The sequence below is a fragment of the Cricetulus griseus genome, chromosome 4 (genome assembly GCF_003668045.3).
Source record: "Cricetulus griseus strain 17A/GY chromosome 4, alternate assembly CriGri-PICRH-1.0, whole genome shotgun sequence".
Classification (NCBI taxonomy): domain Eukaryota; kingdom Metazoa; phylum Chordata; class Mammalia; order Rodentia; family Cricetidae; genus Cricetulus; species Cricetulus griseus.
In genome coordinates this window covers 78,716,742-78,742,229 of record NC_048597.1, presented here as the reverse complement: position 1 = coordinate 78,742,229, position 25,488 = coordinate 78,716,742, and the positions used below count along the sequence as shown (strand labels likewise).

The 25,488-nt window shown below is 48.7% G+C and overlaps 1 protein-coding gene across 1 annotated transcript in view; it reads right to left on the bottom strand.

Moving 5' to 3' along the window:
• The window catches only part of Sdk1 (sidekick cell adhesion molecule 1), a 954,927-nt gene that overhangs the window by 44,184 nt on the left and 885,255 nt on the right, over positions 1-25,488 (bottom strand). The window contains exons 33-37 of the mRNA XM_035444149.1: positions 19,081-19,216; positions 17,972-18,031; positions 16,795-16,896; positions 4,342-4,457; positions 1,155-1,341 (exon numbers count right to left, since the gene is read on the bottom strand). Of these exons, the coding sequence (XP_035300040.1) occupies positions 1,155-1,341; positions 4,342-4,457; positions 16,795-16,896; positions 17,972-18,031; positions 19,081-19,216 (601 nt within the window). The remainder of the gene's footprint in view (positions 1-1,154; positions 1,342-4,341; positions 4,458-16,794; positions 16,897-17,971; positions 18,032-19,080; positions 19,217-25,488) is intronic.

Sequence of the window (25,488 nt, the reverse complement as noted above, 5' to 3'; positions counted from 1 at the left end):
CTCATTTCACCTGTCTATCCCCTCCCCTTTCCCTTCTCTTTTCAACCCTCCTTTTCCATGGCAGCAGGTGGGGTGGGTAGTAGTGGTGGTGGTTTTAGATGGGTGGTGGATGGGTGGTGGATGGGCGGTGGTAGGTGGAGGTTTAGATAGGAAATGTCCCCCCTGGCTCAGGTGCTTAGGCTCTCATTCCAGCAGATGGCACTGTTTGGGGAGGTTGTGAAGAGCTAGAGCTTCACTGGAGGAAGCAGGTCACTGGGGGTGGGCCTTGGGGCTTTGTAACTTGGACCTACTTCCTGCTCACTTTCTGCTTCCTGACCACTGATGCAAAGTGACCAGGGTCTCAACCTCATGCCCCTGCACCATGTGTTCCCCCTGCAGTGATAGAGTGCATCCTTTGGAACATGGCCTCCCTCTGCCCTTACACTGCTTTTGTTGGGGTATTTTATCATAGCAGGAAAAGGAAACAAAATCTGCAAGGGGGAGGCAGGTAGTTGAGGGGCAGCTGTTGAGCTGTTGCAGGCATGGTCTAGGGATCTTGACTGGGGCCCATGGGGGAGGGGACAGTAGTAGCCTGAGCCCAGATTTGGGTCCTGGCCTCCATGTATAAGGAACTTAGTTCCTAGAGACCAAGATGTACATGGGGCAGCTCTAAGAGAAAATACTAGAAGGAGCTCTGTGGGTCAGGAAGGGAGTTAAGCCACAGACAAGTCCCTTTCTCCTTCTGGTGACTTTGAAGGCTTATGAGAAAATGCACAGCTCCAAATTAGACAAACTATCTTAGCACAGGCATTGGGGACCAATGAATCACCCCTGTACTCCAAATTCCAAGTGTGTGTTCACGCTCTTCCCTTCTTCCTTCCTTTTCTTTTCTTCTTCTTCTTTTTTTTTTTTTTTTTTTTTTTTTTTTTTTGTATCTCATGCTGGCTTGGAACTCAATATGTCACTAAAGAGGACTGAACTCTATCAATCCTCCTCCATATCTTCCTGCCTCCATCTCCCAGAGGCCTGGATTCAAAACATGCACAATACCAACTTAGATTCTGAGGTGCTGGGAGGGAGCCCAGGGCTTCGTGTGAGAACTCTACCAAATGAGCTATACCCTGGCTCTTGAGCAGCACACTTGATGTTATGACAGGACAGACAGGACCACCTACCGGCTTGATGTGTGCGTCCCTGTCGTGGGTCACTCTTGGGCCCGTCACCTGCGGCGTTGAAGGCAGAGATGCTGACCTGGTACTTGGTGTGGCTGGTGAGATTCTTGATCTTCACCACGGGTTCAGGGAGGAAGAGGACTTTCATTTTCTCAGTCTCGTTGCGGCTGTCTGCCTCCCAGTAGTAAATCTGTTGGGCAGAGCACACACAGGGCATGGTTGGAATATGCCAGGCCTTAGTATGAAGAACAGTGATCATGGAAGGCTGGTATGGTAAAGGAGGTCCAGGGTGGTGGGGTGTTGGACAATGTCAGGGATTCTGACCTGTTATCTCAACTTTGGGCATCATCTACTTAAACTACTCAGAGTGGGATCTGAAGATGGCCAGTATACAGAGGCCACAGCCTCTGCTGTGGTTAAGATGGGGACTACCTGCTCCAGGCTCACGGGTTTGAACACTGGTTATGTAAAACCTGTGACATAGTCTTCTTGAGTGGGGCACCAATATCTGCCCTCTGTTCCTGCCTACACATAGACCAAGCCCCAAAATCTCATCCCACACCACACATTTTGTTCAAAGCCAACACCTAAGTCTTCCATCAATGTAGCAAAAACACTTTGAGGCTGAAAACACCAAACATTACAACAAGGAGACGGGGCATGATGGATCAATCAGTGTTTGCTGCACAAGCATGAGGATATGAGTTTGATCCCTAGCTCCCATGTTAAAACAAAACAACAACAAAAAAAGCCATGCATGGGGGTGCATGCTTCCAATCCCAGCTCTGAGGTGGTGGTGACAGGCAGATCCCTGGGGCTCAGCCTAGCTTATAGGCCAGCAATATTGTAAACAGTTTGTCTCAAAACACAAGGAAGGGGGCTGGAGAGACAGCTTAGCAATTAAGGGTATGTTCTGCCCCTCCAGTTCTGAGGTCAGATCCCAGCACCCATATCTGGCAGCTCACAATTGCCCCCTGGAGATCTGATGCCCTCTTCTGGCTTCCATGGACACCTGCTCTGATGAGTGCATACCCAGATACAACTTAGGAATACATTTTTATAAAGGTGGAGGGAAAAGGAGAAACAATAGCTGACCTCCAAACACATGTGCGCACACACATGAACCTGATCATACATACATACATACATACATACATACATACATACATACATACATACATACATGCCCTCCCCCCAGGAAAGAGTCCTAAAGCTGGGGCTGGGGGAGAGCACCTTACCTCCCTTAGGTACCATTTCTTCTCATCTAGTTTTGCTTTGCTTATAGGGAGATCTGAGGTCCAAGCACAAAGGTTTCAATGGTTAGCAGAACCACTTCCCTAAACAGCTGTCTGGCAACCACTGCCCCCAGCCTGTGCCAGCTGGGCTGCCCAAAGACAACACTGGCTGGAAAATCCCCCTTGGCTCTGTGTACATGAGCCTGTGCCAGGCCACAAGAGCAGTGTGCCCTCTGTGAGAGCAGTACAGACGCTGCAGGAGGCAGCAGAGACACTCAGCCTCACAGGTCACACCTGTGGTGAAGCCTGCCCAACATGTGAGCATGCTGACTGCCCTCCCCCTCCACCCCAAGCCCCAGTTGCATGGTGGATGAGAGAGCTGACTGCAGGAAAGTCTTCCCTCAGACAGGCCATGCTAACTTGTGATCAATATCCGAGTTCAATGTCTTTATCATTAGGGAAATGAGAAAACATATTTTTGGATGTGCATAAATAGTGCCTTGCCTCGGAGCTCAGGGGACTTTCTGTGACCTCATTCATCTTCGTAAGAGCCCTGCCGGCAGGGCTCTTTCATTTTCATAACACACCTACCAGAATCATTTTAAAATGGACATTTAATTGGGCCAATATTCATCAAGGCAGGATGGCTCCGAGATTCTGATAACTGATCAAGTAGGGCTCATGGAGGCCAGACAAGGAAATTACTTCTGGAAGAATGGAGACTCCAGATGGGATATCTCCTCCAGGGAGGTTTTGGTGATGCTTAGAGCTCCTGGGTGCCCTTAGCAAGGGAGAGTGCAGGGGGGAAGGCAGCAAGGGAGAGTGCAGGGGGGAGGGCAGCTGGGGAGAAGCTGGCCCACAGGTGTTATTTCCCCTGATACTGGCTGGCAAAGTGAGCACTGGGCTCATGGAGACTCAATGGCTCTTATAGTGAGCCTGTCTCAAAATGAGGTTCCCCGAAGTCACACCATGTGGGACTCCTGGAGCTCAGGACATGGCCCAGCTGCGCAGGTCTGAGGACCTGAGTGCTATCCTGGAACTCACATTAAAAAAAAAAAATCCAGGCACAGTAGCCCCTGCCTGTAATTCTAGTGCTGGGGAGACAGAAACAGGAGGGTCCCTGGGGCTTGACAGCCAGCCTGCCTGCCAGTCTGCCTAATCTAACTGGTGAGTTTCAGGCCAAGGAAAAACCTTGTCTTCCTCCCACAAAAAAAAAATTAAAATTAAAATTAAAAAAATGTTCATGGTGCTTGAGGCCTAAAGAATCGCATGGTCACACACACACACACACACACACACACACACAGACAGACATACACACACAGATACATACATGCATATGAACATGCACACACATAGAGAGACAAATAGACACAACACACACAGACACATATACACAGACACAGAGAGAGAGAGATACACAGATACACACATGCACATGAACATGTACACACAAAGAGACATGTAGATAGACATACACACACACACACACACACACACACACACACACACACACACACAGAGACTCTACCCCACACCTATGGAAACTATGCATCTCCATGTGCAGTGGATAGTGTTGGGATTTGGAACCTGCTTTTGTGAGGACACCACTTCTGTTACTATCAGCAAATGCCCTAGGGGCTGTGGTGTGGGCATGGGAAGAGGTCAGGTTCCTTGGTGGTCCTGGGCCCCTTTGGAGGAGCCAAGTATACTTTGCGGTGGGCACAGCAGCCACATGGGAAGCTGCTTCCTGTTTGGCTTTTATCTAAGCAGTTTTTATCCCAGGGGTTGCTCCCACCAAGCCTGCTCCAGACATATGCGGCCTGCTTCAATGCTGTGCATTTGCTGCTGGGGACACAGCAGTCCCACAGTGTAGCCAGTTTGCAGCCAAAGCCTTCTGGGCCTGGGCACACAGTGAGCTGGAAGACAGAGCCCAATCATGCATGAGAACTTGCCTTGTAGCCCTGGATGTTGCCATTCTGGCTCTCTGGGGGTGGTGGGTCCCATGTGACCTCCAGCTGGCTGGCTGTGAGTGGAGTCACCTGGACGTTCTGTGGGGCCATCGCTGGGGCTGAGGAGAAAAATAGGACAATAACTGGGATGACCTTCTATAAGTGGCTGTGACCCACCAACCCATGTCTCCAGGTCTCACACAGGACATAATTCTGTGATAGACAGCATGGGAAACTGTCCTGGACACCACCCAAGTTTGGGAGGCCTCAGGTGTATTCACTTTCCAGTTCCAGACTCTGTGTCCCAGGCAATTTGTAGTCCTTTGATGCCAAGGAAGGCTACAAGCTCCCAGAGGCCTTCTAAATGCACAAGACAAACTACACAGAGTTAAAAAGAACATTGATTCTGCTGAGATACAGTTAGCGAGTGTTGAAAGACAAACACTATCTAGCAATCCATGTGATATGGGCTGGGACATTACCCACTGGGAGATAAAACAGTGAGACACGGAGCCTAACTGGAGGTCCCAGAAGCACCTGGGGCCCAAGAGACTCTGTGGGTGAGGGAGCCACAGGTAGCAAGACATCCCTGATTGAGGGTGAGAACGCTATGCTTCCAATGGAAGAAACAGAACACAATGCAACTTTCTTGTCATTGCAAGTTCAGGTGCCTCTATAATGATGCCTGCTTCCAGAAAACTATCTAGAGACACAGCCACCGTCCACATGCATAGGAATACTGGTGTCTGGAACACCAAGACAAACTAGATTGCAAGTTCCGAATAGGGGACTCTTCCTCTTTCTCCCTCCCATTGGAACACTCCTAGGGTGCTCTATCCTATCACAGGTACAACATGTAAACAAAAGATGGGGTGACCAGAAGGGCAGTGGGCTGCCCACTCTGTCCCTCACAGCCATTAGGGAATGAAGAGCAGGGGCCACACTCTGACTGCTTTGTCCTTTCTCCATCAGTTGCCTCATGGTTCTGAATTCCATATGGGGCACTTTCTCTTGGGAGTGTAGTCCTGTCTCCCGCTGAGGGATCCTCATAGAAAATCTGGTCCCTGGTGGAACCCTAGAGTTGCATGGAGTTATCTTAAGGAACTAGCTCTTGGGAGGCAGAGGCTAGCCCAGTCCCGCCTCACCTCCTTCAGCCTCAGCTTATGGGCCCAAGAGTACTGACTGTTGACTGCCCTTTATCTCTCTCTCTCCCTCTCTTTCTCTGTGCGTACATGCATGTATGTAGTATGTATATGTTTGTGCACATGTGTATGTAGGCATGTATATGTATATGTATATGTGCAGGTGAAGGCTAGAAGTCAATGCTGGTGTTGTCTTCATTGATCAGTCCCCATCTTATTGCATGTGTCTGAGCATGGGCACCTATGCATGTGCACATGGAGGCCAGATGTTTTCCATGATCTCATGCTCCACCATATTTTTTGAGGCAGGGTCTCTCATTGAACCCAGAGCTAAGTGAGTCACTAGGCTAGCCAGCTAATGGGATCCAGGGAATTCACCTGTCTCCTCCCAGCTCCACCTCTGGAAACACTGAGGCTTTTACATAGGTGCTGGGAATCCAAACTGAGGTCCTCAAGCTGTGTGTGCAGAGCGAGTCCCTTAGCGACTGAGCCATCTGCACAGGCTCTGCTGGCTGCCTTTTGATTTGAGTCTGTCTAGAGGCCATCAATGGAAGCCACAAAGCCATCACTGCCTAAGGAGATTTTCTGGCATGGGACTCCTTTGGAGAGATAAGATGACCTCGTGAGTAGTAGGTCACCCCTTGATCGAAGCTCCCTCCCCTGCTTCCTGCTCTCTCCCCCACCCATGCAGAATAAAATAGTAATTAACACCCGCTCAGCCTGACATGACTATTTATTTTGTTCTAACTGTGTGCTTCTGTATTATCGCTGCCCACCCTGCCGCTAATGGAAATGTTAATAGCCCACACCAGGTTGTTGTGACAGATGCTGGGTCTCATTATCAGAAATTCTTATTTACCGCTCCATTAAACAACAGAATCACACAAAAAAACAATTCAATCAAAACTAACTGGAGGAATTTTAACAGCCGCATTAATAATCCAAAACATAAATAAAGTTAATGTCTTCTGCATGTTCGCCGTCGGCAACTCGATCACAAAATTACTGTTGTACAATTAAAATCATGAAAGGCGGAATGGAGCATGGCCGTTACTCCGGTAGGCCGGTGCACAGATCCCTCCTCCTCGGCACCCCCAAGGTTGGCTTTCCACAGACTTGGCAGAGAACAAAGCCAGGATGGCCCTGGCCGTGACAGTCCGTCTGTAGCAGGTGGCTGGGTGAGCCATACACTCTGTGTGATTCCCTAGCACTCAGGGTCTCTGGTGCCTTTTGGCTGGGTGGAAAGACACTGGATGAAGCTCCCAGATGAGACACGCCTGTGTCAGCTCTACTGCAGCCTGGTGTTTTGTGCCACAAAGATACTGCAGGTAACAGGATATTGCTGGCACATGCAGGGAGGAAAATAGATGAACCATGGTATAGTCTAGGATCCAACACTTTTTTTTTTTTTTTTTTTTTTTTTTTTTGTGCTGAGAGCTTCAGGGCTTTCAGACTGCCTGGAGAATTTAGCCATTAGGAAGAGCTGTTGTTCTCTATCCAGAATGCAAGCCTCACCCAAGGAAAGTGTGTAACTCGGGAGCTGAAGGAAGGACATGCTAGCCTTTGTCTGATTGCTTTCCAGTCTTGACATTCATGGTGTAAGATGTTCACAAATAAACGTCAACCAGTGTGTGTATGTGTGTAGTGTATGTATATGTTGATGTGTGTGTGCAAATGGATATATGGGTGTGCCTGCACATACATGTGTAAAAGCCAGGGGTCAGGTCTCTTTGTTAATTCTCTCTACCTTATTTTTTGAGACCGGGTCTCTGTGGGGTTTGAAAGAAAATGGCCTCCATAGGCTCAGGGAGTGGCATTACTAGGAGGTGTGGCCTTGCTGGAGTAGGTGTGGCTTTGTGGACGAAGTATGTCCCTGGGGGCAGGTTTTGAAGTTTCAGAAGCTCAAGCCAGGCCAGTGGCTCATGGTCTTTTCCTGCTTCTTGCAGATCTGGATGTAGAACTCTCAGCTACTTCTCTAGCACCATATCTGCCTGCGTGATGCCATGCTTCCCTCTATGACGATAATGGACTAAACTTCTGAAACTGTAGGTCAACTCCAATTAAATGTTTGCCTTTATAATAGTTGCCATGGTCATGGTGTCTCTTTGCAGCCAAAGAAACCCTAACTAAGATAGTGCCTCACTGATCCTGGAGCTCACTGACTCACTAGGCTGGCCCAGCAATTAGATCCCGGGATCCTCCTAGCTTGCTCCCCTATCCCTCAGTGCTGAGGTTACAGATAAACCTTAGAACGCCCAACTCTTAGGTGGGTGCTGGGGCCAGAACTCAGGACCTCTTCTTTCAAGAAGGTGCTTTACTGACTGAGCCATCTCCCCAGCCCCTGGCATATTTTTTAATGCAAGAAATTGTTTTCTTAAAGCATTTACCTGGCAGTTTTCTCCAGCATCTGATGACTAGGTGCCCACAAGAAGCATCACTTGTAAAACAGGAAAGTCATGCTCATGGCTGAGGTTGGCTCTGCATGCCTATGTATAGCTATCAACACCAGCATAGACTGACCGGCAGTCGTTACATCACCTTTGCCATGGTGCTACATGGCCCTGGAGACAGATCTCCTCCAGGTATTGATAAAGAACCCCAGGAATTTCTGGGGTGCTCTGCAGCTGACACTCATAGAACCCCCAAAACAAAACAACAATCACAAAAATCAGTCACATGCTTGAAGTCCCAGTGCTGGGGAAGCAGAGACAGGAGGATCCCTTGGGGCTCATCAGCCAGCCTAACTGAATTTCTGAGTTCAAGGTAAAAGTGAAAGACTCTGTCTAAAATCCAAGGTGGAGGGAAGCTGATATCTGACATCTGAGTCTTCCACTGTCCTCCACACACACACACAATTATGTGCATGTGCACTTGCAATGTACCTGAACACACAAGAACACAAGTGTACACACACACACACACACACACACACACACACACAATCATAGCCATTTGTGTGCCATAGCTATCCTCAGTTCAGATTTCATTTTGTTTGTTGGGGAATGAATAGCTCTGCCTTGTTGCCTTTGACGCCATGTTGGGATGGACACAGGGTGAGCCTGCACCACGATAGGTCCCCTCACTGAAGCCCTGGACTTAAGATCCTCAGAACTTAGGAAACACACAGGACATGCAGGCTGGGAGCTGCTGGCAGCTTCTGGCATGTATTGAGTCAAGGAAGGAAGAGGATGGGTAGTCTAATTGGCTTTCTGTTATGATAAACACAATGACCAGAAGCAACTTGGGGAGGAGAGGGTTCATTTCACCTTACAGTCCATCACCAAGGGAAGCTAAGATAGGAACTGAAGAAGAGATCATGGAGGAATATTACTTACTAGCTTATGTTCAAATAGCTTTCTTATGCAATTGAGGACTACCTACCCTGAGGTGGCACTGCAATTAGCAGTCAAGAAAATGCTCCATGGACATGCCCATAGGGCAATCTGCTGGAGGCGATTCTTCACTCAAGGGCCCCTGATCCCAGGTCTAGTTTGCATAAGGTGTCAATAAGAGCTAACTTCTACAGGTGGCTTCACTCGGTCTTTGGCAAGGCAGTGGAGCCTCCAGAGAGCCAAGGAACCCCCAGAGCCCTGGAATTAATCCTGTAGGGAGACAGATATTCATCCACTCAGTTCTGAGAGCTCTTGTACAAACTTGTACTGTGTGTGTGGGATCATCCATCCACCTGACTTACAGATTACCTAAAATGGCTAGTGTGGGTCATCAACTGGATGGGAGCGAGAATAATTTAGGAGACAAGACTAGGCATTTTTGTGAGGGATTACCTAAATTCACTTAGTTGAGGAGGAGAGACCCTCCTTGAATGTGAGAAGCACCAACTATGGCAAGGGCTGGGGTCCTGGACTGAATACAAAGGAGAAAGTGCACTGAGCGCCAGTATCCATCTCTCTCTGCTTCCTGACTGTGGATGCCATGTGCCCAGGGCCTTATGCTGCTGCCGCCATGCCGTCCCACCATGATGGATTGTGTATCCTCAGACTGTGAGCCAAATAAATCTTCCTTCTTTAAGTTGCTTTTGTCAGGCATTTTGTCACAGCAATGAGAAGGTGATGAATGTAGTTTCTGAGGGAGGCCTCACACTAGGCATCTACTATTTGTAGGACTACCCTAAGCCACTCCAGATACCCACTATTGTCAGGGCCACCCTACCACCACTGACAAGGCCACATCAGGCATCAACTGTTGCTAGGACTGTCCTAGGCAATACTGAGAATTTCTGCTGCTCCTAAATTGCTCTTAGTCACACAGGGCTCCCACTTTGGCACTAGACTGCAGCAGGCCACACTAGGTTGCCAAGTTCAGTTTTTTTGTGATCAGTGATTTAATAATAATTTGAAAGGAATTTGAGAGGCTAGAGTTAGGCTCAGCAGTAGAATATTTCCCCAGAGTTATCTAGAATTGAAGGTACTTCTTTTTTTCTTTCTTATAGCTCGGCCTGACCTCAGACTCCTGATCCACCTGTTCCAGCCTCTGGAGTGCTAGCATTAGAGACAAGAGCCATCACATCTGGTCCCTTATAGATACTTCAGTGTTCAAAGTTAGCTCTGAACTCTCCACCCTGCAGACAAACCCAGCCTTTGATCCCACCATAATGACCTTTATTTTCTTTAAGCACTGGGAGCTTAGACTCCTACTCTGTTCAATAGCTGTTATTACCCTTTGTAAGACAGGCAAAGTTGAAAGCCTCTCGCCAGCTCTCTACCTAAGTTGAGGTTTTTTGTTTGTTTGTTTGTTTTTTTCCCCTTGCCTGTACATAGAGTTTCCCATCATAGTGAGAACCAGGTCTTGACAGATCATGATTATACTAAATAACAGCCATGCAAGTCAGTTTCCTGGTCCCTCATGAGACTCAGGCTGCTGGGGAAAAAAAAAGCCTTATTCTCATTAGGCAACTTGGAGGTTCATATGGATTTCATGCCTTGCCCTAGAATGATCTATATTTCAGGTCAGATCTGTTTGACTCCCAAACCCCAGCTATTTTCCTACAGTTGAGGTGGAAACTTCTGGAAGGGCACTGGAGCTCACAAGCCTAGGATAGAAAAGGCTACAGAGAAGACATTGGAGCTGGGCGTGTGGCTCAGTGGTAGAGCACCTGCCTAGTCCCCCAGTGAGAGGCTGGGGTGTAGCTCAGGAGTGGAGTGCTATCTTCCTTTCTTCCCCTCTCTTCTAGGGCCATGCCTTCCTCTGTGCATTAAGGTTGAGCTGTGGGAACACTGTGACCCCATTTCACAGTCCCAAACTTCCTTCCCTTCTAGGTGTCCCTAAACACTCTGCCCTAGACTCACAATGCTCAGGTTGCTTCCCTCTGAGATCAGAGCCTCCAGTATATCATGGAGACCATAGTTCACTGCCAGGTATCTATGGAGTTAGGGGGCTCTCATGGAATACTCACCTCATATTCCTGATGCAAGACTGGCCCTGTCTGCATACAGCCCTGCATACAACATGGGCAGACTGGCTGGCTGCTGGGACCACCTGTGGTACCTGTGATGTCACTACTGTGTTCTGGGTTAAAGGTTACCCAGGCACCGAGAACCTGAGGGTAGTGAGCTTGATGGGCTAGTGAAGCCCCAGGAAGCATGGCAACTGCGTTAATTACCCCTGAGCGGCTGCCACTCTCTTCATTATAAACACATATTCTAACTAGCACAGTTCTGAATCCTTTTAATTCCACTTAATGGGCTCCAGGACTGGCTTAATGTGTCACTAGAGGGAGCTGAAACAGCTAGAAGTGTGGTTTCTTTTCTTTCTTTCCAACCAACAGTAATTAAAAACCTGTAGGATTAGAGGAAAGGTAAAACCCACATTCTACAGCAAGACTTTTCCCCCATCACTTAAGGGCCTTGTGTATCCCAGGCTGGCCTCAAATCCATTATGTAGCTGAGGATGACTCTCAACTCCTGATCATCCTGTGTCCACCTCCCAGATGCTGGGATTACAGGAGGACACCATCATACTCAGTTTATGTAGGGCTGGGGTGGGAGAGGCAGCTTGGTGGTTAAGAGCATCTACTGCTCTTGCAAAGGACCCTCGGTTGCACCATCCACACCAGGTAGCTCATAATGGCCTGCAACTCCAGCTCCAGGGGATCTGATGCCCTCTTTTGGCTCCCATAAGCACTACACTCATGTGCACAAATCTACACACCAACACCACAAAGAGTTTATTAAAAATAGTGATGGGCTGGTGAGTGAGATGGCTTAGCAGGTAAAAGCTCTTGCAGCCAAACCTGTTGACCCCTGGGACCCACATAGTGGGAGGAGGGAAGTGACTCCACAAAGTTGTTCTCTGACCTTCAAAAGCACATATGCACTCTCGACACACAAAATAAAACTTGAAATGTAACTTTTGAAAGACACAGCTTTGTGGTAACAGTGGAGTCACAGTTTCAAGGCACTGTCCTGTCTTCCATAGCATTGTGCACTTCAAAAGTCACAAACCCCACTGAACCTGAGCAGCTGTGAGCACCAAGTGTGTGTTGTCTCCACTCTTCTGGAAAAATTCATGGAGCCAATGACCAAAGTTCTGGTCCTTCAGTTGCTAGTGGGCACTTAGTATTGGGTCCCCACTAAGTGGAGGAGGGTGAGTACTAGGCTCCTTCCTAGAGAACTCAAAAGGCTTTGTGTGTGATGTGTGTGTGTGTGTGGGGGGGGTCTGTTCTTCAGGCACTGTATGCCTTGGGTTTTTTTTTTTTTTTTTTTTTTTGAGACAGGCTCTCTCCCTGGCCTGGAGTTTGCCATGTAAGCTAGATTATGCTGGCCATTGATCCTTAAGGGTCTGCCTGTTTCTTCATGTGCTCTGGGGACAGAACATGGGACCTATGCTTGTTTTCTCCCAAAGCCCTTTACCCACTGAGCCATCTCCCCAACCACTGCTTTTGTATGGTGTTGGGGCTAGATCCTTGAGCCTTAGATATTCAAAGCATATGCTCTACCTGAACTATGCCCTGGCCTCAGGATGGCTCTTCCTGCTGGACTAAGACTGACTGCATGTCTGCAAGGATATGAGTCTTTGCCTTAGGCTGTGAGCAGCTATGAGCAGAGAAGAGACATGTCACCTCTGCCTCTTTGTAGTAACTGCAGGAAAACCTGTTGGCAGTGACTATATAAGAGAACACTGCCAGCCACACTGTAGGCTGTGAAGAGACTCCAGCCAATTCCTGGGTGGACATAGGGGTGGAAGGAAAGCAACAGGAATCCCCAAATCAGTTTGTCATTTAATTCACTTTCCATCAAAATCCCAGAATTTGCCTGCCCCCTTCTTCCTTTCCTTTCCTTTCTTTCTTTCTTTCTTTCTTTCTTTCTTTCTTTCTTCCTTCCTTCCTTCCTTCCTTCCTTTCTTTCTCTTTCTTTTTTTTGCACTTGCTAAAGTGACTGTCAGACTTATAAAATGGCTGCAAAATTTTGGAAACCAAGAACATGACCAGAGTTGCTAAGTATGGAGGGAAACAAAGGAGCAAAGGAGCCTGCAGAACAAAGGAAAGTCTGACACAGACTAGTCCAGGTGTAAGCATCCAATAGCCACTGAGACTCATAAAAAGGAGAGAAACTGTGGATGGGTTGGTGGGGTCATGGGTTGGGGCTCAGGGCTCAGGATAGGAGACTGCCTTTCAAAGCATCTGGAGAAACTCACTTTCTACCAAGCTCCAAACTCCACTATAGATCTTAATGGCAGGAGTGCTTGCCAAGCATGAAGTGTGGAGCAGGCCCTGGGTTCCATCCTCAGTATTGCATGGCCCAGACTCGATGGTGAATGCCTATGATGCCAGCACTTGGGAGGTGGTGGCAAGAAGATCTGGAGATTAAGCCCAACCATCCTCAGGTACACAGTGAGTTCTAAGCCAGCCTGGGCTGTACGATGCTGTATCAAATAAATAAGTAGGTGTTTCCCTATGACAGAATTGAGCTCATGCAAGTATCATGGATGGGACTCTTCCATCTGAGTCTTGTTTGGAGATGGTGGGGCTGGCTTCTGCCTTCTGTGCACTGGCTCTTGACAGACTCATTTTTCTTCCTGATTTGTACCACGGGTGCTCAGACACCTATGAAAAGGCATCTACAAACTACCTTCTCCCCGAGGCTCACAGAGGTAAACAGGACACATTTGATCAAGAAGGGATATAGAGAGAACACCCACTCTCCATCTAAGCCCTGTGCCATAGCTGACCAGATGCCTCAGGTAACTCATACAGGAGCTGTGCATATGCTCAGTAAACACGAAGAGGGATTATGCCATTCTACAGATTCATTCCACGAGTGGATGGGCTGGGAGCCTTGCTGGGATATGAACCTGAGTATCCTCACTGCAGGCTAAAGGCCAGAGTGGTTGAGTCATGTCCTCAAGGTCACACAGCCAACAAAAGTCAGGGTCATCACTCAGACCCACAAATTTGCTCACAAAACCACAGCTGGGTCCGTTTCCATAACAGCCTCTGAGTATTTCAGTCTGATTTGCTTGGGATGCTCTGAGGGTTGTTGTAATGGAGGAACGAGTAGGCAAAATGGCTCAGTAGGTAAAGGTGCTTGCTGCCAAGCCTGAAGACCTGAGTTCAATTCTTGGGAGCCACATGAAGGAAAGAGAAAACTGATTCTCACTGGTTGTTCTCTGACCTGTACACATGTGCTGTTGTAGGTGTGCACTTACACTCATGTACACACACACACACACACACACACACACACACACACACACACACACACACACGTACGTGAGCTCCATTACTGCAGCCAGGAGGTGCTTGAATGTGAGGAGCAGAGGAGAATGGTGGTAACTAACTGGAAGGGATACTTCATTGGCTCACTACTTCCTCCTTCTAGAGAACTCTCCCCAGGATAAGATGTGGAGCAAAGGGAAGCGAGTTGGGACCTGGAACTTACATGTATTGTTTGAGGCACAGAAGGGCTGCCTCTGGCATGGTAGTGGGGGAGCAGGTGGGACTTCTGGGGACACTAAACTCACTATAGCACAGAGAGACATAGGCAGTGATAAAATCTTAACAACCCCACGAGAGAGGTAGGGGGACACGAAACTGGTATACAAGTTTCTCCCCTTAGTAAGGTGACAAAAGACCTGATAAAAAGCAATTAGAGGGTAGAAGGGTTGATTTTTGGCTCACAGTCTGAGGGTACACTGCCCATCATGGCCGGGGAGGCAGGGCAGCAGGAGCATGAGGCCGGCTGGTCACATGGCATCCACAGTCAGGAAACAGAGAGAGAGATGGATGCTGGTGTTCAGTTCACTTTCTCCTTTTTATTCAGTTCAGGGCCCCAGCCCATGGGGTAGTGCTGCTCACATTGAGGGTGGGTCTTCACACCCCAATCAACCTGATCTGGATAATCCCTCACAGACATGGCCAGAGGTGTTTCCCATATCTGGTGAAGATGACAATGGAGATTTACAATCGGGGTGGCCTGTTTGGAGGTGAGGAGAGTGAGAAGGCCCATCTTTGGATCAGCTGGAACTGTCAACTGTCTAAACTCGGGTAGGTGACATTTTTGCTCTATTTCTGCCTATTTTCCCCATCAGAAACTACTAGGGATGACAGCACAGATGCTCCTCTGGCCACTTTGTCTGGCCTAGGTACATTTTCTTCCAGGCCCACAAGTCCCTTGTGATGGTTGAACTTGGTTGTTAACTTGGTTAAATAGGGCATCAACTTAGACTGGTCTCTGGGAAGTCTGTGAAAGCATTTGCATTTGCAGGAAGTTTTAGCAGAGCAGGATAGATCGTCCCCCACAGTGGGTAGCACCTTCTGGCTGCAGCCAACATAGAAGGAGGTCTGAGAGAAAAGCTGCTGCTTTCCCCTGCCTGCCTTTGCTACTTGCTGGCAAATGCATCTATCTCTTCTGCTGCTGCTGCTGCCACCACTATAGAGTCCAGCTTCTTCAGCCTCCCAATATGCACGAAGGAACAGCAGCTTTCCAGGGATCCTCCAGGCATTTACCAATGGATGGGGACTGCTAGGTCACCCAGTCTTATAGACTGAAAAGCTAACAGATTCTCAGCATGCAGAACTGCCCAGCCCTGTCATATAAGCCAACCTAATAGAACCTCCTCAAGAGATACATTCTGTCTCTGGGTTGTGTTCCTCTAGAGAACTCTGACTCAAACAGTCCCCCGTGGAGAACCTCATAGCTGAAGAAAGGATGGCTGTGCCCATGTGTGCCAAGAGCAAGGAAGACAGCACAGGAAACCTTGTTGCCAGTGTGTCCATCTATTCAATCAAATGACAACATCAGCATCCCAAAGCAGGAAGGACATTGTGGTGGTCAATAATGACTGCTGTGGTGGTTTCCATATTCAGTGTACTCAGGTTTGTGTGAACACTTGGTCCCCAGCTGGGGGCGCTGTTTTGGGAGGCCATGGAACCATTTGGAGAGTGGACCTATCCGGAGGAAGTGGGTTGCTAGAGGATGGAGCATACGGGTTATAGTTTGACCTTGGTTCATGCCAAGTGCCCAGTTTCCTGGAAACAAATGCAATGGGCTGCCTCGTGTTCCTGCTGACAAAGCCATGAATAACCTCCACCACCATGCCTTCCCTCATCACGATGAACTACATCCCTCAGCCAGCAAGCCACAATAAATCCTTCCTCTCTGGGATGGTAAATATTGTCAACTCTACAGGTGAATCACTTAGGAGATAAACCTCAATTAGACTAACTGAGGTGGGAAGACGGGTAACCCATCCCATGGGCTGGGTCCTGGATTGAATAAGAAGGAGAAAGCCAGCTGAGCACCAGCATCCATCTCTCTCTGCTTCCTGACTGTGGATGCCATGTGAGCAGCTGCCTGGCTCTTGCCACCATGCCTCCCCACCGTGATGAATGGCACCCTCAAACAGTGAGCCAAACTAACCTGTCTTTCTTCAGCTGTTTATGTCACTGCCATGAGGAAATAAATATACACTCTGGTAAGTTCTTTTTGTCAGATGTTTGTTGTAGCAATAAGAAAAGTAATGGATATGGTGTCAATTTGATGAGACTGATAATTTCCTAGCATAATAAAGCTGCCTCTGGGTTTGTGTGCAAGGGCAGATAGCTGCCTAGGATGCAGCCAGCACCATCCTGTAGGCTGGGCTACCTGAAGGGACACAGGGGAAGGAGGAGGAAGCCTGTGATGTAGGCCAACTCTTTCACTTCCTCTATGAAGAAGTTGCTCTACCCCTCCCCACTTAATGAATTCAGTCTCCAGTGTTCTCATTATGAAGTGAGTCTCTATGTTTCCTGCAGCTATCTGATTGATTGTTGTGGCCCTTGTCTGGCTGAGAGATGAGTGACAGGCTCTGAGCTTACCAGCCTCACCAACGAAGACCTCCACCGGCACACTGGCTGGGCTCTCACCAATGATGTTATAGGCGGTCATGATGACTTCATAGCGCCGGTACTTCTTCAGATCTGCAAGGTCAAACACACTGGGTCATCCTAAAGCTGGACCAGCTTTTGCTCTTAGATTTCCTCTGTGGGCCACACCCAGGCAGTGGAGACCCCCAAAGAGAGGAGTAGCCTGCTCTTGGAAGGAATAGGAAATGCCTTCATCTTGCCTCCTGGTGCTGCTGTCAGTCAAGACATGACTCCTCCCACCTGTGCCCAGGTGAAGGTCAACAAAGCATTCATGTCTCAACATGTCTATGTCCAGCTTCTCTCCTGGAAAGAGGCAGCAGATGAAGACTCAGGCACTTACAAACTCCTCATCCTCCTGTCTCCGCATCTTAAATGCTGGGATTGCATGTGTGCACCACCATGCCTGGTTTATGCCATGCTGGGAATGGAATCCAGGGCTTCTCTGTGATAGGCAAACATTTTTCTACCAGCTGAGCTACAAACTCAGCCCCTGTGATCAACATTCAATGTTTTAGTTCGGGGAGAAAGCAAGTGGACCACTGCCTTTAAAATAGTTAAGATGGCAGCTGGCTCAGCAGTTAAGAGCACTGCTGTTCTTCCAGAGGTCCTGGGTTTGATTCCCAGCACCCGCATGGAGGTTCACAACTATCCATAACTCCCATTCCAGGGGATCCCATGCCATCTTCTGGCCTCCTTGAGCACTGGGCACATACATGGTACACTGACATACATACATACATGCAGACAAATTATCCATAAATTGAAAAAATATGGTTAAGATGGCAAAATTTTGGCCTGTGTATTTCACTATAATTGTGTGTGCGTGCATGGATGGGTGGGTGAGTGTGAGAGAGAGCACAAAGAGAGCCACAGGAGAGATTTTTGCCTTGTCTGACTTGTACTTCCATCCCAGCCAGATGGGGTGCTAGATGGTACTATTGGGGACCCTACCAGTCTCTGCCTCTAGAAGTTCCCCTGATATGTGGGCATGCTGAGACACAATTGCCAAGAGGGGAACTCCAGTAATTAGAGCCACGATCCAGGCTGGTTTTGCTTGGACTCTAGAGAGGGATGTGCACCCCTGCATCATGGCGCGCAGTCACAGGGGCCTGAGGTGCTGGCAACTTACGTGTTAATTCATATGTCGTTAATGTGGAACTGCTGTTCACGGTCTTGAAGCTGCTTTGGGCTGTAAGGGGTAAGGAAGGCAGTTAGTGCAGAGGGACACTGTGCCTGTAAACCATGTATGGGGTGGACATGAGGCACATGCAAGCTGGATGGTATACTGTGCTGACTGCCACGGTTCCCCGGGTGCTACAGAGACTGTAGGCTTCTCATTAGCTCCAGGGAATTACCACACTTCTACCTAATACATTAAACAAGACACACCAGCCTGAGACAGGTGGTGGTGGGCTGGCCCTCTGATAGAAGGAAACACATAGAAGGGCATTGGTAGCAGTATAGAGACAACAGTAAAGACACAGACATGCTTTTGTTTTTCCTCCAGGCATTTCTAGGTTGCAGGTCTGTCCAGATGACTGATTCTTGCAAGTTGTGGACTCTAGTCTGAAGAGGATGAAAATGTCACCAATCAAGTGTTCTGAGACCAGGCATACACACACCTGCAAGCCACCAGGGACAAGTTTGTGTACAGTTGGCATGGGTGCCCCTGGTGGAAAGGGTGGGATGGAGCAGGGAGCCTGTTGCATGCTGGGTAAACCAACATTAGGCAGCTTCCTGGCCTGATGGGGTGAATTAGGTAGGAAGTGTTCTGCCCTGTCTGTCTCTCATCACAGAGATCACCCTGCCTCTGTCTCCTGAGTGCTGGGATTAAAGGTGTGCGCCACCATGCCTGGCAAAAAGGGAATTTTCAATGACACTATTTAGGGACAATTTCCTTGGAGGGGGCAGAAGGAGTAGAGAGGTAGGGTCTTCTGCAGTTAATCTGGATCTGGCTGTGGTGGGGTACAGTCTCAGCAGAGATCAGGAGGCACCCACACATAGATTAGATGGGTGTGGCCTTCACCTCAGGCTCCAGGCTCCTGGTCATTCTCCACACAATGTGTCCCTGGAGAGCTGGCCCCTTCTCCCCCAATTCAGCTTCCAGGTCCACTGCCTCCATCTATGCCCCACTGGATTCACACTACAATGCCTGCTCCCTCACTGTGCCCTTGCCTGGCTCCTCTATAGTATTTACTGGCATGTCTTCCAAGGAGCAGACAGACACGTAAGACTCACCTGTGAGTTCAGCACGCAAGGCAGAGGGACTCTTGTGTGTCTTGGCCTCGGAGCCCATGCCTGCCTCCGACTCCAGTTCACGGTAGTAGATCCTGTAGCCTTGCAGAAGGCCATTTAGGCTCTCATCCCGGGGAGGCTGCAAAGACATTGTACCCTCAGCCATTTGGGGATATTACCAGAGTCAGTATGTATAGAAGCCTTAGTAGCCTCCACCCTGGTGTAATTAGCCCACCATGAAGAGTCACTAGCCTATGGTTCCATTTACAAATCATTTTTCATGTATTTTATTATGATGACTATTGTGTGTGTATACACACACACACACACACACACACACACACACACACACACACACACATGAAGGAAAGGTTTGAGATTACTAAAGGGAAAAGATGAGCCATCCCAGACTCAGGGCCAGTTGTGAAGCCTGCTCACACCTTGTATGTGATATGATGGCTGCTAATCTTGATTGCCAACATGATTACATCTGGAATCAACTAAAACGCATGTAGCTGGGCATGAGGGATTTTACTGATGTATCATTTGAGATCGGAAGGCCCATCCTAGACCTGGGCCACAGCTTCTAGTAGCAGCCCCACATAAAAGGACATGGAAGAATGAAGCTTTTTGCTGGCTTGTCCTCACACTTATTGGCAAATTCATCTATCCTGCTGATGAGACATTCCTTCGATGTTATTAGAACCTGCTTCTTCTAGATTCCAGCATAGACTGAAGACCAGCAAATCTAGGAATCCTCAGGGACTCCAGCAACAGATTAGGGCTGCTGAGACATCCAGCCTTGTGGACTGACCAACTATTGGATTCTTAGCCTTCCTGTAGGGAGGTGGCCATTGTGGAACTACCCAGATCCCAGCCTGTATGCCACTCTAATAATATTCATTTTATGTTTTGTCCCTTTAGAAAACTCTAACTGATACATGAAGACATGGGCTCCTATCCTATGTCTAGCTAAACTCCTGGAGGTGAGGCAGGAGAGCAAGGTGCAGGTGCGGATGAGAAGGGAGCTTCTCTCTGTGGGGTGAACCTAGAAACAGTAAGGGAACTAGAGAAGCAGCCTCAAACCAAACCCTTCCCCCCACCAGATAGCTAGAATTAGTTGAGAGGAAATCACACTGGATTGTGAGGATCTTAATCCAATAGCTGGTGTCCTTGTAAGAGGAGGGACATTTGGACTTGCACGTACCTAGAAAGAATGTCCAGTGAATGTGGAGAGGGAGATTAGAGTGGTATATTTATAAGCTAGGGAACTCAAATAGCCATCAGCAGCCAGAAGACACTGGGAGACTCCAGGAGGGTACCTTTCCTAGAGGGAGAAGTGTGCTGTTGTCACCTGGCCTTGGGACTTCTGGCCCCCAGAACCAATCTCTGTGGCTGTGAAGTGTGTGGTTTGTGGCAACGCATGGATAAGAAACCCTTTGCCAAACAAGGGACAGCAAGTATTTCCCAGACCCTGGGGCAGCTTTGCCCTCCTTTCTGAGGCCCCTAACAAAGAACCAGGGAGATGCATGTCCCTGTTCAGTGGCTCTGACTGCTACACCAGGAGCCTGCTCTTGCAGCTCAGATAGCCCCATGTGGTCATGCAGAAGGTTTGGGCAGTCTTCACTCACACTGGGGATGGCAGGGCTCGGGCTAGGCAGATGAGATGGCGTCTGCTTCCGTTTCTGGGATCTGGACTGACTCAAATTAGCAAGAAGGGAGGGTGAGTGGGTACATCAAAAGCTTTCTGCTGGGCTCTGTGAGTGCCAGCCCCGCAATCTCCCCTCAAGGGTCACCTTCAAAGCCAGCCCATCAGTCTGGGATCACACCAGAGGGAGGGTGCTAAAGCCTGGCCAACTCTGCAGAAGACACACAGGCTGGGGACAGTTATAGCAGGGAAAGCGGGGAGGACTGGACTCTGTTCGCTCAAAATACCAAACAAACAGGATGCTAGGAAAATGGAATTGCCTTTGCTGGGGACATAGTGTGGTTGTGCAGCTATTGGCAGACACACAACTCCAGCCCTTGAGTGTGCAATCTGAGGGTTGGGAGAGGAAGTGTGAAAGAAAGGTTGAAACATTTCTAGTCAAGTCAGAGGATGGAAAGGGAAGAGGAGGCCAAGCCCCTCCACCCAGAGGCCAATGATGGCCAGCATTAAGCTGAGGCCAGGTTTGCCAGGTGGCATCAAAAGCCCCAGAGTATCTCAGAGCCAAGTTGTGTGCCCTCCCAGCAAGCATCTGCTGTGGTCTAGATTAGTGGTCCCCGAGGGAGGGCTGTGTGCTGGAGGCCTCCACACCCTCCCAGTTTCCTTCTTGTTGGTGTGACACAACACTTTGATCAAAAGCAACCCAGGGGAAGAAAGGTTTTATATTTCCCGGTCACAATCCATCCCTGAGGGAAGTCAGGGGAGGAACTTAAGCAGGGACTTGGAGCAGAAACCCTGGAGGAACACTTGTTTGCTGCCTTGCTCTCTGGTTCATGCTTGGCTTTCTTACACAGCCCAAGACCACCTGCCCAGGAAACGAAGCTGCCCAAGCAGACTGGACCTCTTAAATCAATTAACTATCAAGGCAGTCCTTACTGACACGCCCACAGATCTACCTGATAAAGACAATTCCTCAGTTAAGACGCTTCAAGTGATTCCAGGCTGTTAATGCTAACTAGGAGAGTCCCCAAGCTAAAACCTTTAGGAGTCAGGGCCTAGTGGGAAGAAGTTAGGACATGGGAGCATTGTGCCCTTGAAGGGGACTGTGGGACCCCAGGATCTTTCTGTTTCTCTTTGCTTCCTGGCTATGCAGTGGTCATTCTGTTCCAGTATGCACTTCTCAACAGAGGCTCCAACCAACTGACTTTGGATTGGAACCTGCCGAACTGTGAGTGGAATGAACAACCTTTTTTTCTTTCTACACTAATCCTCTCAGATGTTTTGTGTTAGTTCAGGAAAGTGGCTGACATGAGCATAGATTGCAGATTCTCCAAAGGCTGCAGCCAGTCCAGGCCTGCCCATGGGCAGCTCCTGCAAGGTGGAAACATCACTCCTCCAGGGTCTGGTGAGTTTGCAGAGACTCCAGGACAGCCCAGTAGAGCACTGCATTATGTTTAGCTTGCTTTTTATTCCTGCAGTTTGGTACCATGGTGGAAGTCAAGTGGACGGCCTTGGAAGTCTTTCCAAATAGTTCCCTAGGACTCATGGATCCAAAAAGGATGGGGAATTCAGGTTCTGGATTTAAATCCTGACACTGTGACCTCCTCATGTGCTTCAACTCCCAGGCTATGCCTTAAAGTCTCTTTGGCAGGAGTCTGGCACCCAGTTTGGCCCTCCCTGTTGTGGAATATTCCTTTACACCATATTCACACCATGACAGCCATAAACTTTACAGTTGAGTCTTTGCCCAGGCTGGACCTCTCTGCCTTGTCCTCTGGGGAAGACCTCACTACCCTGTCAAGTGTGTTCATTTGTCCCTCAGGCACAGCTAGAAGCCTCTCTCCACTGCCTTCCCATGTATGCCTGTCAGTCCAGTACATGGTTCCTCTGAGTAAGGAAAATACACCCTGGGTTCTCAGCTGCCCGAGGCTGAGATCACATGGCCTTTGTCTTGACCACCATTACACTCACAGAAGGAAGAGTCCCTTAGCTTACACAAGAGATGAGCAGGTCTTTCATTTGCCAGTAAGTATCTGGGCATGCTTGTGAGGACTTTTCTAGACTGTGCTGAGGTGAGAAGACCCACTCTAAATGCTGGTGGAAATATTCCAAGGGCTGGGGTCCTGGACTCAATACAAAGGTGAGCCCCAGCATTCATCTCTCTCTGTTTCCTGACAGTGCATGCAATATGACCTGGTGTCCAAGACCCTGAGGTCATGCCATTCCCACCACGATCCACCGTACCTTAGAACTATGAGCCAGAAGGTGTTTTGAAACAGCAAGCAGCGAAATAACAAAAAACGACCCCCTTGAGGTGTCAGGGCAGCTTGAGGAGGCATGCATAGGGTTGGTGCATTGAAGGGCTCAATGTTGTCATCAGTTTGGAAGATGAACAGAGCTCATTGTGGAAGCAACACCACCCTCACATGGGACACACATTCAAATCCTAGGACACTGGTAGAGTTGGCTCCTACTAAAGGTGAAGTCTGATTGTCCCTCTAAGATGTCTGAAGCCCAGCAGCCCGCTGTGGGGAAGGCATTGATGAGGGTCCACAGCCTTCAAATTACAGCCCATGTTTGTATAATTTTTTTCCAGGAAATTGCTCAAAAAACAAAAAGTTACAGGTGAGATGCATCCTGGGGAACAAGAATCTATATTTAAACGCAGCTCTTCTTTCTTTGTTCCAGTCTCCGATTTCCTAAATTACTCATAATTTTAATTGTGTTTCAATTGCCTGCTGGTTGACAGGCATTTATTTCTACAATACACTGGGCTGGCCACCTCTTGCTCTGGGCTTTTTGAAATCCATTTGTTCTGTTGGGCACTGGAGGGCACAGCTGATGGACACATATGCCAAGTTCCTTTGGTGAGGCTCCATGCCACTTCACAGGCTGTCCAGCAGCCATGGGAGAGACTTGACACCTGTGCTGTTATGGACTGGGACTGGCAGCAGCTCAGGGGCCACAGCAACTTCATTCAGAGGGGATGCTGCACCCCGCCTGGAGCACTCGCTGCCTCTATGGAAAAGATGTGTACCTCATTATTAGCAGGCCAGCTGCCACATCTACAAATAAAACACTAATTTTCTAGTAGAAGCTGGCACAGCAGGAGTGAAGGCAGTATAGAGAGGCAGGGACAATTATGGGCATGAGGACAGAAAGGAGTTCCTCACCCCAGAGTCTGCCTGAAGCCTTTCACTAGCTGAGAATCAATTCAGATACATTTGCCTAAGGCCCTTCTCCCCTCTCAGATGGAACCTGCAGTTCCCAGGAATCTCACTAGAAACCCCACTGACAGTAAAAAATAACAAGCTCTAACCCCCTTGCACAGCCTTAGTGGCTCTTTCTCACTCTATTCTTATATATGACCCAACCAAGGCAGTGCTGGAGTGCCCTTATGGTCTCAATTATCAAAGAGGGGGGCAGAGGCAGGGGAGGGGAGGGCCCTTTAGAGTGGCACGAAGCAATGAAAACCTAGAAGCTTCAAGAATGGAGTCACAGTGAAGACCCTGGAGCAGGGTTCTTGTCTGGGAAGTTGTGGTCACTCAGGCGCATCTTGCTCTTGACCTGGTACCTTCCTTTCTACTTTCAATAGATTCCAACTCCACTCCACACTGGCTCATCCTGAAATTCTTTTCCACATTGAAAACAAGGATCTGGCTTTACATGAGTCAAGATCCCTAAAGGATTAAGGGACCTCCTTGGGCTGCTGCAGGGGATAGTGCTGAGCTATATTCCCTTGCCAGCAGCTGTTGACAAAAAGACCAGCACTCTCCCCTTCCTGTGGTATGCTTGTGGAGGGCGAGAGGCACAGCACCTGGTACTTTGAATTTCTGTTTGGAAAGTTTCTGGCCTCCCAACATAGGCCCAAATGGAAGTCAAAGCTGAAGCAGGGCCCCTAGGGAATGAGGATGTGTGATGTCAGAGATGGAGCACCTACGACACCTGCTTGTTTGAGAAAGCACCTGGATCCAAGAGGCATCTGGGGTCATAGTGACTCTGGCATGTCAAGGCCAATGTCCTTTGTTTCTTGCCATGGATGGCTCCTTGATGTGTTGGGTCAGATGGGGGCCCAGGCTGATCCCCTTCTGTTCTATCCCATCCCCCACACTCCAGTGAATCCAGAGAAAGCTGAGTGCACAGCAATGAACTGCCAGTGTCACCAGGAAACATTGGGAAATATCTTTTTGTCACCTTGAAAGGCACCTGTCACTGGGTGGTAACTCTGTCAGTGAGGGGAAGATGTTATACTCCCAGCAGAGACCTTTGCTGCTAAAGGCTTCTTCTCTGTTCCTCTCATAGGTGACAATGTCAAATTCCATTAGATTGAACCTACTTTTGCGCTTAGATGGCAGCATCATAGAAACCACGAGAATTAATACTGGCTGTCAACTTGACAGGATCTAAAAATCACATAGGAGACAGAAATTTCTAGATTACGTTAAGTGAGGTGGGAAAATGGTCCCTAATGGTGCATAGTATCATACCATGTGCCGAGGTCCCAGACTGAACAAGCAGAAAGTGAGCTGAGCCCCAGCGTCCATCTCTCTCTGCTTCCTGACTGTGGGTGCCATGTGACCAGCTGCCTCACACGCCTTGCCATGCCTCCCCACCATGATGTGAGCCTAAGTAAACCATCCCCACCTCCTTAACTTAACTTGCTTCTTACCTCATGTTTTGTCTCCCTGAGGAGGAAAGTAACTAATACAGGATACAACCTAACATTTAGGTACAACATGGGACACTGGGCAATCAGGGCTCCATAG